This window comes from Tasmannia lanceolata, unplaced genomic scaffold (genome assembly GCF_043159265.1).
Source record: "Tasmannia lanceolata isolate RefF3 unplaced genomic scaffold, GAP_Taslan_0.1 ptg000007l, whole genome shotgun sequence".
Classification (NCBI taxonomy): Eukaryota; Viridiplantae; Streptophyta; class Magnoliopsida; order Canellales; family Winteraceae; genus Tasmannia; species Tasmannia lanceolata.
In genome coordinates this window covers 18,102,421-18,118,356 of record NW_027518684.1, presented here as the reverse complement: position 1 = coordinate 18,118,356, position 15,936 = coordinate 18,102,421, and the positions used below count along the sequence as shown (strand labels likewise).

The following is a 15,936-nucleotide window of genomic DNA, read 5'->3' as shown; positions in this document are numbered from 1 at the left end:
TGTAAGAAAACGTTCAAATCTCCTCCACTGGCCCTAATCTGAAGGGTGAAAGTTAGGCTGCCTCTGTTTAAGATTTGCTGAAAAAGAATTGGGTGCAATCTGAAACTGACTTGCTTTTATAATAAAAGCTTGATCAGATGAAGCTGAAAACAGTAACACCTTCAGCCTAGCAATCTTTTGCATCTTTATTTCGATCTCTGTTCTACACCAGGGGATTTTCCCCAATTACATTGCTAACATTTGTTACTTAAGACGACTGGTGCTTGCAATGTCTGAACACGAGTATTTCTATTCTTGACCTAGTCACCCTTTCTTTCTGTTTGATACTATTGAACTGATGTTTACTAATTCTATATTTGTATGTGCACATATCCTTTGCTGGGGCAAGAAACTGGCATTTAGTTTCTGACTTTTCCATCCACAGACCCTTGTTATGCGGCTCTACAATCCTTCTGCTGTGGAGTGTGGACTGTTTCTGTTCCTAGTGAGTAATTTTTTTTTGAAATGATGTTCTTAGTGAGTAATTTGGGTTTGCTTTTCAGTCTATTTATTGAAATTTTGGGTCCTTTGACGTGATAATCATACCCCAACAGATTGACCATGTCTTTGTTATTCATGGCGCTCATCCTTTAGAGTTTGCCTATTGAAATCCACCCACTGATATTCTGTGACATAGTCCCAATGCTTGATTAGCTTCTTTATTTGGGAGATACTTGGCAAGTGGCCTTATCTATCCCCCATTATGGAACAAAACCTTTGGCTAGTTTAAGCGAGACAGATTAACCTTTGCTTGCTGATCTTAGACGTCCTTTGGATTGAGTGTTCATGATTTCCTCCCTGAACATCACCATGTGTTTGTTGTCTCTGTTAGAAATGAGGATAAGGTAAGAGAGGAAGAAGAAGGGGAATAGAGAGGATGGAGAGTCTCCACTAAAGAGTCCTCCCATAAATATGATGTACATATAGGCCCAAAGTAGGGCAACATGGTACAAAGACTACAATACCCCTCACAATATAAGTAATGACTAAATTACCCTTCCACACTCTTCAACAATCCCTCTCAAGCTGGAGTGTATATACTATGGAACTCCAACTTGTTACAAAGAAAACTACAACAAACAACTAAAATACCCATACAACAAAAGGCAATAATCTAATACACACAACCAGCTTAATAAAACACTCCTCCTCAAGCTGGTGTGGTGAATACGTAATGAAAAACATAATAAAAATAGCAACGTTCACAGTGAGTGCAGCAGCGAGACAACGGCCATCAGAAAATAACAGCTCCCCCTGGAGTTGATTTACGTAATAATTCTTGTTTGGTTGTGAGGTGTTTTGGAGTTTTGGTTTTGTTCATCACTTAGTCAGTGGTAGGTTCTTTCAAAATTGATGATTGATCACCATATTAGTTTTTGCTGGAAAGCTAGCCTCTTCTACAGAACCCAGATAAGCATACAGATAAGGAAAGAACCTCATAGGATGGCCCCTCAATGCCTTGAGCAAGCTGCAATCACTGGTTCTATTTTCTTCTTCTTTTGTATCCATTCTGCTTGTGATAATTACCTTTAAAAATGTCAAGAATTATTTTGAGGGGATCCTTGGTGAAATATTTGTTAAACAATCAACTAGTTTGGGCTGGGGAGGGTTCTCTTCTATTGCATTGATCCAGTTTACTCCCTCCTGGACATCTCTTCTATTGCATTGATCCAGTTTACGTATAGCCCAGATGTTTTTCCAGATGTTTCTTTGCTTGAGTCCCTCATGGAGAGCCCCTCCCTTTGTGTTTTTGATGGGCATTGTAACGAGGGATCATGACTCAGCAATGATGGTATATGTTGATTAGTGTTGGATGCTGACAGTTAACATGCTCATTGTCTTCTATTAGGCTTTGTTTTGCAAACCTTTTCGCCTTCCTGGGGAAACACGAGGAATGGGGCCTTTATGAGAGACAATGTAAGTAGCTATACTTCTGCAACTAGTCCAAGGGAAGTTACTGTATGATTGCCGTACATGCAGCCCTTCTGGTAGAGAACCTGGACAACAGCAAGGTAATTGAGTAGGTTTTGCAGATGAGAGCTATCCCGGTAGTCGCCGTCCAGTGATAATTTAGAGTGTTGTTGACATTACAAGGAGACAGAAAAGAGCAATGAAAGTTTTTCCAGTTGTGGCATGAGGTGCAAAGTTTGCCGAGTTCAGGTGGCTGTGTGAGTCCTCCCTCCGCCATGGTTTCCATGGGAGTGACAGCTAATATATTTCATACGGTTTTACAAAATCTTTAAGTGACCATTTATTCTAATTCTGAAGCTGGTTCTGCAAACTTTAGTTTTGTGGTAAGCCTTGTTTTGAGGTCTGCTCTGCAAGTCTGGGCCTCATCAGTGGTAAATTGGGAAAGAATTTTTAGCTTTGAACTGTTTTTTTTCTACCTAGCAATTGAACCCAGACCAGAGGGTTTCACCTAACTCACCATTAGAAGTTGTATATATTAATAGATTTTAACTTCCCATATTTTAACTTGAACCCACATCAGAGTGTTCTTGATGAGAGCCGTGACCTCATCAGTGAGATCAATCCCCGATTCGAGCATAGGCGGAGATCGGCTAATGACTTGGCAGATTCTTTAGCCAAGGAGGGTGTTAATCTCCCTGTAGCTCGGGTCCTTTCTTCTTTTGTAGGGGTGTAATTTTCTTTTTTTGGGGACCTCTTGTCCCTGTTTGTACATAGCTTCTTATTAATAAATTTTTGTTACCTTTCAAAAAAAAAAACTTCCCATAGTTTAGGCTTTCGAACATCAGAAATATTTGGAGTTTCACTTCTATAGTTTGACACTCCAAATTCATATAGGTGGATACCCGTCACAATATATGCCTTGAGGGGCCAGAATTTGGAGAACCTGACTTTCTTTCCTGGCAAACCAAATAAGAACTTTGAAGGAAATCCCTTTCAGGAAACCTGACATTCTTTCTCAGCCAATCGGCGCATACTTTAAGGAACCTCTATTTGATTATCAGATTTTCAATGACCAAATAATCCAGGTATGCATAAAATATGAGATTTCTCTTCTTCTTCCCATGAACAGTTGGCTAAAACAGCTAATTCAACAAATCTTGTGTTTTTGACATCTTCATAATTCAAACTGATATGGGGTTTATTGTATATGATCTTCTGGAAATGATAAATCCTTTATCTAATCACTATTTATGAGCGGAAAATGAAGAAGCAGATGTTTTGGCTAAGGCATTGATCATGATGTTTTAACCATTACTAATTGTTATCCTATATGTTAGTCTTTTTGTTTCTTTGTACATGGGTCTGTAGGGACGTCTCTTTTCCAAAAAAAAAAAACAGCATAGACATTGATTCTCAAAAAAATAAATAAAAAATAAAAAATTGTAGACTCATTGACTCTTTATAGGTGACCTTGGCATCCAACACAGGTTCTGCAGTGCTGCAGTTTACTAAGCTTTTTATGACATCCGATTACGGTGGATTGAGTGCTTTTATATTATGCTCTCTCTCTCTCCCTCGGTGACATCCCACACCATCATGCTCATAATATGTTCATATATTCATGTCCTAATGCATCGCAACGTGCAAACTCACACATACTTAACCCAAATGGATTTCACCACTTCTGTACATAAGATGGAAACTGCACATTATCCCATCCATCCTTATCTTAAGGTCCTTGGACAGAGCCCTCCCATAGATGAGTACAGAACAGAAGAAATGTAGGGACCATCTGCTTTGAGTTTTTAGCAGGGATGGGCTCCAAATCTCACCACTGTCTAGTTTGGTTGGATGAATGAGATCCATGAACGACCTTTTGTTGTAGGATTGTAATGTTAAATAGTATATTTGCATAGTTATAAAAGCATCCATACGAATCAGACAACGATAAAGAAACAAGTCTGAAATTTAACTACAAACCACTAGCTGAGGATAACATAGAGGGTCATCTCTTATTATGCTCTAAAATGGTATAGCACAGGACCTGAAATTCTATAAACTTCAGTGGAGCTCCACATTCCATTGGATGACCAACCCATGCATACATACGAAAGGCTGGGATGCTTGGGTCACTTATCTGCACTCAGGTACATGATCATGTATGCTTGTTGAGAAAGTCAATTATGAGCTGGTTCACCTGGTCTGGGAACTGTTCCTGAACAAAATGAGTTCCCTCAGGCAGGAATGTGATTTCCAAATCTGGGACATACTCTTTAAGCTTTGTACTTTTTACGTAGTCTTCCATGCCGGGGAATTTGAGAATATAATCCTTCCCACCCATGACCAGCAATGCAGGAACTTGGACCTTTGGATCTGTTACACTTAATGTCTCCATTGTCGACCTATGAGAAACCCAAAAAAACTGTGTTACTACATTGGGGAATAGAGCTCTCCTCAAGCGAAATATCAAGAAATACATTTCCTCAAGATCTTTTGTTCCCTACCAAAACCAGTTTACTAACCATTTAGCAAAAAGAGTGTCAAAAAGCTAATTTTATCAGAAACAGAGGGAGGGAGGCTACAAAAGAGAACTAGTTTAAAGCTTCGTAGGCTTATTTACCTATATGGCACTTGCAAAGGTAAACGGAATCCAGATTTCTCAAATAAAGCTGCATAGGCTGTAAGATCCTCCTCAGTGAACCAGTGGGGTAAAGGAGTGGATGGGTCTACCAAGTCCATTATCTCCTGATCCTTCCCAGCTATTTGAAGTTCACTTCCAGAAAAGAGAATGTAGATCTTTCGCACTACTGTCTTGATATCGAAGCGCCCAAAATCGGCTTCAGCTCTTCCAGGCTCCTGCAAAATAAGCAAACCAGCATATGATTTTCATGGGAGTAAATTTACAGGAGCAAAAAAGTCGAGCACCAAAATGCCTAGAGGTTAAATTACCAAATAACAAATTTAGCAAAAGACAATGACGGCTCTGTTCATCTCCATCATTTCTTTTTAAATGCTTGATTTTAAGAGCATGTCTAGAAAGTAGAAACTAGAACCCATGGTTTTGTAAATCAACTTCTTTTCTGAATTATTTTTGAATTTTTGAGATGATTGCGTGAAGATTAAAATCCTGAATTCAATTTCATATTCAAACTCACGAGAAACATTTAACTTCATAACATCTTGGTAAAATAGACCACAGAACCACTGGGTAAAGCTGTCCTGAAAGGAATTGATAACCCACTTGTAACTGGCGCACTACTACTTGGTAATTCCAACAAGGCGTTATCTATGAATCTTCATTGTTACAGTAACTTAATAATTGCCTAGTTCTCCAGGAGAAGCACTTTTGTTTTTTCTTTTTTGAATAGTCTTTCCAGTCAAAGCATTTGATGCTTGTGAAATCTACTTGGCTGAAAGAATGACCTGGTTTTGCTATAGTGTGGTGGAATCTGCTCAACACAGATTCACCTAGTTTTCTTTTATGATATTTTCCAATTGTTACTTGCAGCCAAGTGGTTTAATTTTCTTCTTGTATATCTCAGTCTGTCCAACAATGGTCATAGTGTATTCATAGTACCTCATTCACTGTAAAACTGTACTTGACAAAGGAAGAAAAGAAAGAAAAACTTGATTACCTGCCACCTCATGACGTAGAAGCCTTCGGGGAGGCCACGGCGATGGAATGAATTGGGGCCTGGAGGCACAAATGGCACACCTAATGTTATGACGCCGGACACCCTTTCTGGATGGAGGAGGGCGAATTGATATGCAGGTCGAACTCCAAAATCCTTCCCTATAAGAAAAGCCTTGGCGTGCCCATCATCATTATCATCATCAGCAGCAGCAGCATGATCATCATCATTGTCATAACAATTCAATGGTCAATTGGATTTACTTTAGCAAAATCAAAAGTCTATTGAGCAATTCGATATGATCAATCCAACACTGCATTTTTAAATTTGGAGTAGGCAAATTAGGAAGAGATTTGTTAAGAAAACTTAAGTTGCTTACATTAAATTGTTTTCAAAACATAAACACTTCATTTTTATTTCTCTGCTATGAACCCACCCATCATTAATTTTTCTACACTTGTCTTGCTATATATAATTAGAGAAAAGTGTTCCTACGCTGTAGCGCAGGGAGCTCTGCGCTTAAGTGGTTTATAAAGCCTCCCATTCGTCACTTCTTGTGGACCCACAAAACTAACGAATGGGAGGCTTTATAAACCACTAAAGTGCGCAGGGAAGCTCCCTGCGCTACAGCGCAGGAACACTTTTCTCATATAATTAACTATTATTAAGATAGAATAATGGAAACTGACTAGGAGCTAAAGGAATTTTTGTTCTTTTATTTTTCCTTTAAATCTTTATAGCTAGATACTTCAATTTGTACTTATTCAAACTTTCTAAACTGGTAATTCATCATAGTAACCTTTTGTGAAACAACCAATTACTCCAGAAGCTTAAGCTGTTAGGGATGGTGTTATTTAATCCTTGGGTTTTGCACTAGTAGGGCACTAGTTAAGCATCATTTAATTGCCCTTGGGATCTTGCATTTTCACATACTTTTTAACTTATACACATGTTTTGAGAGTTAAAAAAGTATGTGTAAATTCAAGAGCCCAGAGGCAATTGAATGATGCTTAACCAGTGCCCTTAGGGCACTTGTTAGCAAAACCTCTAATCTTTTATACTTTGCAACTCCCCTCACGTGTGGCCTCTCTTTTTTAGGGTTGGCCTTACAATCTTTTGGGTTGGCCATACACGTGAATTTTTAATATCGAGGAGTTGTTGGGTGTGGCATTTTAAATATAAAGGAGTTGTTGGGTTTTGAACCAGGACCACCAGATGTGAGGCAATAGCTCTTGTTAGGCCTAAAATCGGTAACAGATATGATAGTGACGTAAGAGCCGAGCTGGGGGGCCCGAGAAACCGAGGTGAGGGAGCTGAGTAGTTGAGCCCTGCGTAAAGAGCAAACGAGGTCAGAATGACCAACCCGGAGTGTTACTCCGGATAGGCCCTTCGACACTCAAGTCAGTATGAGCAGGAGTGCAGAGCGAGTTTAAGAGTGGTGGGTGAGAAGTTATTACCCTGTTTATGAGCTTTGGAAGCCCTTTTATAGAGGGAAACGGGGGTAGTTGAGGAGTTATTACTCCAGGACAGGTGTCGGCCAGCGATAGGTTCGAGCTCACCTACTCTGCTGTAATTACCAAACTACCCCTGCTGACGGAGGGTCTGCGGTGGGCCATCCTTGGGCCACGTGTCGACAGCTAATAGGCTGCTGTTTTTATACCCCATCAGTTGCCCCCCAGTTCTCCAAGTCATTATGATGACTTGGGGAAGTGTGGTGAGTTATATCTCTGATTGGTGGGAGTCTGTCCGGCCTAAGAATCAGTCCGAAAATTTGTCAGTCCGGCCTGGGAATCAGTCCGGAAATTTGTCAGTCCGGCCTGGGAATCAGTCCGGAATTTGTCAGTCCGGCCTGGGAGTCAGTCCCGAATTTGTCAGTCCGGCTTGAGAATCAGTCCGGAATTTGTCAGTCCGGCCTGGGAGTCATTTTTGTCGTCTAGCGAGGCGCGTCATATCCAGTCCAGCTTGGGCCGGACTGATTTTTGTCGTCTAGCGGACGCGTCATATTCAGTGCGGCCAAGCCGTCAGTCCGGCCTCGAAGAGCAGTGTGGCCAAGCCGTCAGTCCGGCCGAGCCGTCAGTTCGGCTTGAGATGACCTGAATTTTGTCCTGTAGCTCTTTGCGCTATATCCAGTTCGGCTTGAGATGAACTTAATATAGCGCAATCTGCTAAAAGACGAAATTGAATTTTGTCTTGTAGCGAATCACACCGAGTCCTGGTTGGCTTGAGATGAACTGAATTTTGTCCTGTAGCGCTTTGCGCTATATCCAGTTTGGCTTGAGATGAACTGATTTTGTCATGTAGCGCTTTGCGTTATACCCAGTTCAGAATTTGTCAGTCCGGAATTTGCAGTCCGGCTTGAGAATCAGTCTGGAATTTGTCAGTCCGGCCTGGGAGTCAGTCCGGCTTGGGCCGGACTGATTTTTGTCGTCTAGCGAGATGCGTCATATTCAGTCCGGCTGGAGATGCTCTGAACGGCTTAGGATGACCAAGTTTTATTGAACTTGGGTTTTTGCAAGGGTTTGGTTTTCTGCCCGGGCCCGTTCCTGACTAAGAGTGCGCTCCCGGTCTTGTTGGAGACGAGCCGTGGCGAACCAAACAGCAAGTACCCGAGTTTTAGCGAACTGGGTTTCCAAGCGGCGAGTTCCCAAGTTATAGCGAACTGGGTTTCCGAGGAGCTTTGGTTTTTGCATCCGGACTGGTTCTGGACCAGGAGTGCGCTCCCGGTCTTTGCGGAGACGAGCCGTGGCGAACCAAGCGTCGAGTACCCTAGTTTTAGTGAACTGGGTTTCCAATTTGATGAGTACCCAAGTTTTAGCGAACTGGGTTTCCGAGGAGCTTTGGTTTTTGCATCCGGACTGGTTCCGGACCAGGAGTGGCTCCCGGTCTTTGCGGAGACGAGCCGTGGCAACCCAAGCGTCGAGTACCCTAGTTTTAGTGAACTGGGTTTCCAATTTGATGAGTACCCAAGTTTTAACGAACTGGGTTTCCAAGGAGCTTTGGTTTTTACATCCGGACTGGTTCCGGACCAGGAGTGCGCTCCCGGTCTTTGCGGAGACGAGCCGTGGCAAACCAAGCGTCGAGTACCCTAGTTTTAGTGAACTGGGTTTCGAATTTGATGAGTACCCAAGTTTTAGCGAACTGGGTTTCCGAGGAGCTTTGGTTTTCGCATCCGGACTGGTTCCGGACCAGGAGTGCGCTCCCGGTCTTTGCGGAGAAGAGCCATGGCGAACCAAGCGTCGAGTACCCTAGTTTTAGTGAACTGGGTTTCCAATTTGATGAGTACCCAAGTTTTAGTGAATTGGGTTTCCGAGGAGCTTTGGTTTTTGCATCCGGACTGGTTTTGGACCAGGAGTGCGCTCCCGGTCTTTGCGGAGACGAGCCGTGACGAATCAAGCGTCGAGTACCCTAGTTTTAGTGAACTGGATTTCCAATTTGATGAGTACCCAAGTTTTAGCGAACTGGGTTTCCGAGGAGCTTTGGTTTTTGCATCCGGACTGGTTCTGGACCAGGAGTACGCTCCCGGTCTTTGCGGAGACGAGCCTTGGCGAACCAAGTGTCGAGTACCCTAGTTTTAGTGAATTGGATTTCCAATTTGATGAGTACCCAAGTTTTAGCGAACTGGGTTTCCGAGGAGCTTTGGTTTTTGCATCCGGACTGGTTCCGGACCAGGAGTGCGCTCCCGGTCTTTGCGGAGACGAGCCGTGGCGAACCAAGCAGTGAGTACCCTAGTTTTAGTGAAATAGGTTTCCAATTTGATGAGTACCCAAGTTTTAGCGAACTGGGTTTCCAAGTAATGAGTACGGAGAGATTTGCAAAAGAGCTTGTCATTCACATTCAACAGATATTTACAAAGTCACTTCCACGCCGGGTGGTCTACTACTGATAGTATTTTCTGAGGTCTTCGGCGGGTTCAGTCACCTGTGCTTCTTCTCTCAGATCAAGTAGTTCAATCGGCAAGGATTCCGATGCATCTTTGCCTTTTGAGTACCATGGCATAGCACTCCCTGGACTGTGGTTGATCTCCTCTGACCTCACCCACGCCATTTGGCGTTATGAACTTCATTTTCTGGTGATACGCTGAAGCGACTGCGCGGATTAAGTTCTGCCCGGGTCGTCCCAAGATAGCGTTATAGACCGAAGTGGCCCTCACTACCTGGAAGTTGACCATGGCGAAAACTTGGCAGGGCGGCTCTCCGACGAGGACTGGGAGTTCAATCTGCCCTTCCATTTTCACGACTTCCCCCGAGAAACCGAACAGATCGGAGTTCATTGGCCTTAAGCGGTCGTCACCTATCATCATTCTCTCGAAAGCATGATAGTACAAAATATCGGCCGAACTCCCATTGTCGACCAGGATTTTCTTCAACTCCCAGTTTGCGACGAGCATGGTTATGACCAGTGCGTCGTCGTGTGGCAGTATCAGGTTGTCGAGATCCGCATCTGAAAAGGAGATCTCATTCTCCGTCCTCATCTTCTTGCTGCATGTGTGCACGGTGTTGACTCGACGTGCATATGCTTTTCGAGCAGCAGACGACGTGCCCCCAGCGGCTGGTCCGCCCATAATTGTGCCTATGACTCCCCTTGCCGGGAATTGTGTGCCTCTGGTTGTGGACTGGATAAAGGAGATTGGTTCTTCGCAGGGGGTGGATGCGACCGTCGAGGGCTGCGGCCCTGAGGACTCTTCTCTCTGCGCTCCGGTCTGCGGTCGTCACTTCGGACATACCTTTTCAAGTAGCCCCGGCCAATCAACATCTCGATTTCTTCCTTGAGCTGCCAGCATTCGTCCGTGTCGTGACCGTGGTCCCTGTGGAACCGACAGTACTTTGATTGGTCTCTCTTATTTCCCTTGGAGATCATTCTGGTTGGCCATCTTACGAATTCTTCTCCCTCGATTGCGGCCAGTATGCTTCTCCTGGAGGTGTTGAGAGGGGTAAAGTTCTCCTCCCTCCTCTGGGGGGACTTTTCTCTTCTGACGGCCTTGTCATCCCTACGCTGTTTAGTAGGGTTCTTGTCTTCAGAGATTCTCCTCCGATTTGAGTCCAGGGCCGCCAACGTCTCTTCTACTGATATATATTCCTCTGCCCCGGCCATTAGATCTGCTAGTGAGTGCGGGTTCCGGCGGGCTACTGCTCCGCGAAAATCGTTAGATCTAGCACCTGCGAGGAGCGCTTCTGTAGCGGCTGAGGGATCTAGATTTGGCACTTGGAGTGCCTCCCTGTTGAAGCGGCTGACGAAGGCTTTCAGAGGTTCATTATCTTCCTGCCGCAAGGCCATCAAGGATGCTGTTGTTTTCCCTGGCCTACGGCTGCTCATGAAGTGGCGGACCAGATCTTCCCCGAAGTCATCGAAGTTGCTGATGGAGTTCGGTCTGATCCTTGAGTACCAGTCCCTGGCCGCACCAGTCAGTGTGGTCGGGAATGCTCTGCAGAGGAAGCCGTCTAACGCGCCGTGGAGGAGCATCATTGTTCTGAACGTCTCCAAGTGGTCCACAGGGTCAGAGGTCCTGTCATACTGTGGGATTGTTGGCATTTTAAATCCTCTGGGTGCTGGGGTACCCATGACGTCGTCGGTGAATGGCGTTCTGCTTGAGAACGCCCTGGAAGCGGCCCGGTTCTGATCCTTTGCCAGCTCTTCTAATCGGTGGTCCATCTCTTCCATCCTCCGTAGCATCGGATCAGCTCTACGGTTTGGTCGGTCCAGTGACCTGTTTCTCTCCACGGATTGGCTCGCCGCGGATCCGGACTGGTTTTCCGGACTCCTACGATGAGGCCGGAGTTTTTCCTGCGGCGCGCGGTCCTCTTGGGCTCGATGCTTTCGTGCAGAGCGGGACCGCGATCTCCGGCAGTGGTGAGGTTCAGTGTGGGCGTGCCGGGCTCTGGAGTGCTGGACTTGTCTCGTGGAGTGGTGAGTTCGGTTCTCACCATGGCGCGCTGACTCTCCCTTGTGGATATTTGACCTTTCCTGGACAGGTCGTGAAGCTTCTGGAAGGGGTTGGGGAGGCGCTTGGATCAGCTGCTGGTACTGACCGACGAGAGCGGTCATCTGCTGAAAAAGAGCTTAAACTTGATCCGTAGTAGGGGTAGGATTGAGGTGGTCTGAACGAGCCGGACTTAGTTCTGCCGTAGCAGAAGGAGCCACCACCTGTGAGGCGATTCGCTCACTACGAGTCCTGCGCGGTAGCGTGACTCGAGTAGCCCGTGCAGTCGGTACCCGGGCACTCTTCCGTCCTGCCATTTTTGTTTGTAAGGGATTTGAACAGCTTTTAGTTCGGGGTCCCACGGATGGCGCCAATCTGTTAGGCCTAAAATCGGTAACAGATATGACAGTGACGCAAGAGCCGAGCTGGGGGGGCCCGAGAAACCGAGGTGAGGGAGCTGAGTAGCTGAGCCCTGCATAAAGAGCAAACGAGGTTAGAATGACCAACCCGGAGTGTTACTCCTGACAGGCCCTTCGACACTTAAGTCAGTATGAGCAGGAGTGCAGAGCGAGTTTAAGAGTGGTGGGTGAGAAGTTATTACCCTGTTTATGAGCTTTGGAAGCCCTTTTATAGAGGGAAAACGGGGGTAGTTGAGGAGTTATTACTCCAGGACAGGTGTCGGCCAGCGATAGATTCAAGCTCACCTACTCTGTTGTAATTACCAAACTACCCCTGCTGACGCGGGGTCTGCGGTGGGCCATCCTTGGGCCACGTGTCGACAGTTAATAGGCTGTTGTTTTTATACCCCATCAGCTCTAATACCATGTGAAACAACCAATTACTCCACAAGCTTAAATATGATAGAGATGTTGGTATTTAATCATTTATGCTTCAACAATTTTACAATAAGGTGAAGACTTAAAAGAGCAAGGACGAAGAGGCCAGGGTGTAGTGATTACCTTTGGAATGGCTAAGGAATCAAGAATGGCAAGGAGGTCAAGGACAAGGTCCATGAAGGATGCTTTCTCTGGTTCAGGAGGCTGTTGGGAGAGACCATAACCTCTGAAATCGAGGGCGATAGCTCGGAATCCAGCATTGGCTACTGCTATCATCTGGTATCTCCAAGAATACCATATCTCAGGAAATCCATGCAAGAAAACTGCCACAATGGGACCTGCTCAAGTGGAAAGAAGAAGAGAAAAACATAAGTCAAAACAGATTGGTAGAGGGAGAAGAAGAAGATTAAAAAGAGTACCCTTTCCAATCTCAGCTACATGAAGCTTGAGTCCTCTTATATCCAGATGGTTGTGTTGTATCTCTTCCATTTTCGTCTGGGAGGGTCAAATGTTGTACTAGCTGAAGAGGAGGTGCTTTTCAAGTATTTGAAGAGAGAGAGAGATGCTCTTTTAGTGTTGGTGGTGTGTTCTGACTTATGAGAGAGAGATGCTCTTTTTGTCTTCGTGGTGTGTTATGTATAACCAGTGGCAAGATGCTTTTAAAAAAAAAAAATATTTATACCTAAAAATGAGAGACAGATGCCCTTTTGTCTTCTTGTGTTTTGTAATTTTGTCTGACAAGTGCGACTACTTTTTTTTTTTTTTTCATTTATTTAAGACAAAGTACGAATTTATTACATTTTGAGTATGAAATTACACATGGCTGTTGTTTCAACTCCTCTCACCCAGGCAGGGTGTCATTAATAAAGAAGACTTGACAAAAAGAAAGAAGGGATAATTACATTTACACCCCCTCTAGTTTCTGACACATCCACTTCAACCCTTATAGTTTAAAAAGTGACAAAAACATCCCCTCTAGTTTCGTTTTGTTTAAGGTTTGCCCCCTCAGCTGAAGGTTCGTCCATAGATTGAAGGGTTAGGATGATCCGATGGAGCTGATTTTTTGGGCACACCTTATCTATGTCAGGACCCATCAAATGAACGCTTTGGATCATCCAAATAATGTGGGCCCATACCCGAATCCAAAGTGTTTTGTAGTGTTTGGATTCGGGTATGGGCCCACATTATTTGGATGATCCAAAGCGTTCATTTGATAGGTCCTGACATAGATAGGGTGTGCCCAAAAAATCAGCTCCATCGGATCATCCTAACCCTTCAATCTATGGACGAACCTTCAGCTGAGGAGGCAAACCTTAAACAAAACGAAATTAGAGGGGATGTCTTTGTCACTTTTTAAAAAATTAAAGCATTGAAAAAATAGAAAGACACTAGAAAAAATGAAAAAAAGAAAAGGAAGAAGAAGGAAAAAACAATTGGCAGAGGCGTCAAATTGGCAAAAATTAACATAAAATCATGTCAATTCGGATCAAATCACAAAGATCAATCATTTGTTGAAGTGCCCTCATCTTTTGGCAATTTGAAACGACTTTATGCATATTATAATCAATTTTTGCCGATAGGATCCCATTTTTGGCCAATTCTTCTTTTTTCGTTTTTCATCTTTGAAACGACTCAACACATAATGGAACATCCGGCCCGAAGCTGAAGAAAATGTTAGTCCGAATGTCAACAAAGAAGAGGACACCTATGCTATACCCGAAGAGGAAGGAATAGAGAGTGAGAAATACAATGAATCAGAGGACTACTCCAACCCCGAAGAGGTGTCCTTCTCATGGGAATCCTCCTAAAAAAAGGAAGACGGTCCAACAAATACCAAAGGCCCCAAAGAAGCTCGGAAAAAGAAAGTATCTTGGGCAGATGAATGTAATCTAATCCACCTGATCCCAGTGAGCAAGAAGAAAGTGAAGAAGAGAATCAAGAACTTGAGGAATCAACTAAATCATGGTAGGAAGTTCCCAAAAAAAATTGGGCCAAGACGCTCACAAAGAGCCCAACATACACCTACCAAATTAGTTGATAATGTAACTCACAAGTATTGGGGCGTTTAGATCTCTTAGGCTTAGTGTTTGCCACTCATATGTGCAGGGCCTTGGTTCTCCCTCTCTCTCATGTTCTGAGTTAGGCTGGCTTTCGTGCCTTTTATTGTATCATCTTTCCCTTATCAAATAAACCGGTAGGCGTCCCCGCCAAACCCCAGCTTACCCATAAAGAAAAATTGGAATTAGTTAATCTTTTTTTTTCCTATTTCTGTGGAAAATGATATGTGAAGTTGGGAACTGATAGAAGAACCCTTTATTTTTGTTTTTTCTTGATTTATGATATTTCCACCACTTTTGGTCTTAAGCAAGATTGAACCTCCCACCTCAAGGTTGAAGAGCACAACCTTAACCAAATGAAGAGTTAAACAAATGAAATCCAGATGTAATTCAGGAATTTTGTTGTAGGGTTTTATGAAAGTGGCAAAGGGTTCAGAAAACAAGGTTTTTAGGGAGTGAACGAGGGGTCTCTCTAGATATGAAGAGGGGTCTTGTGCGCACATTCTTTCATCTTGAGGTGATTGTAGGGTGAGTAGTTACTGAAAAAAGGGCGAGTAGTTACTAAAAAAAAAGGTTATATTATAGGGATGCTTCTAGATTTTTTTTTAAAATGATTGGTTGCACTTGGGAGAGAGGTGGCAGTTCATCCCCTCCCGAGCGTAGTTCATCTCAAATATTTTCACCTTAACTAAAATATTCACTAGTAAATGACCCTCTTTTGGCATTTTAATAGTTTCCTACACATGTGCATTTATTTTTAGAGGAATGATAGACTGAAGGGTGCCCTTGTAAAAAACCAGCTACAAGGGCTCTCCTAATGGCCCTTTTTAAAAAAAAAGTGCATTTATTGTTTCATTTGTCAGGGCCATATTCATACATTTCTGTGCAGTTTATAAATGCACTGTGCTGGCTTTGACCAATGGGGGCGCCCTTGTAGCTGGTTTTTGCAAGGGCGCCCTTCAGTCTATCATTCCTCTTTTTTATTTTTTATGTCGATGAATTTGAGAAAATTGGAATGCTACAGATATCAGCACGACCATATTTATACCTTCTTGCTTTTGACTTTGCTTCTTCATTAGTCTCTTCCGCCTTTTCCAAAGACATTCTGATGTAGGCTAGGAAGAGAAGATAAGAAGAAGAAGAGAGGAAGGGGAAGATGAAGAAGAGAGGAAGGAGAAGAAGTAGAAGAAAGAAAGAAATCTGCAAGGTAAAGAGAACTCAAGTAACAATCTCAATTGATCATCAAAAGTTAAACAAAAAGTTTGTAGATTGGCCTATAAATAGGCATCCAAAAATCCATAAAAGACTAAAACATCCTAAGCAATAAAGGCTAAAATAATCCTAATAATACCAAGCAATCCCTAAAATATCCCCACGAACAATAATAAAAGTGATTTGCAAGGGGCCATCGCAGAAGGCATTTCACAGATGGTCTGTCACATGTCAGACCAGCCACCTCATGAATGATGACAACATCAGCTGAAAAGTGAGCCTCTGTGGATGGTCTGACATGAGACAGACCATCTGCGAAATGCCTCCTGCCA

General features: G+C 43.7%; 2 protein-coding genes across 2 annotated transcripts; both read right to left on the bottom strand.

Moving 5' to 3' along the window:
• Window positions 1–3,866: 3,866 nt before the first annotated feature.
• On the bottom strand, window positions 3,867–12,965 carry LOC143881106 (epoxide hydrolase 2-like). The gene is made up of 5 exons (XM_077384102.1): window positions 12,755–12,965; window positions 12,459–12,673; window positions 5,586–5,756; window positions 4,571–4,806; window positions 3,867–4,352 (listed from the first exon to the last, which is right to left on the bottom strand). The coding sequence occupies exons 1-5, from the start codon at window positions 12,822–12,824 to the stop codon at window positions 4,106–4,108; spliced, it is 939 nt and encodes a 312-aa protein (XP_077240217.1). The 5' UTR covers window positions 12,825–12,965; the 3' UTR covers window positions 3,867–4,105.
• On the bottom strand, window positions 9,215–12,434 carry LOC143881105 (uncharacterized). The gene is made up of 2 exons (XM_077384101.1): window positions 12,101–12,434; window positions 9,215–11,971 (listed from the first exon to the last, which is right to left on the bottom strand). Exon 2 carries the CDS (start codon window positions 11,622–11,624, stop codon window positions 10,152–10,154), a length of 1,473 nt encoding a protein of 490 aa, XP_077240216.1. The 5' UTR covers window positions 11,625–11,971; window positions 12,101–12,434; the 3' UTR covers window positions 9,215–10,151.
• Window positions 12,966–15,936: the final 2,971 nt, after the last annotated feature.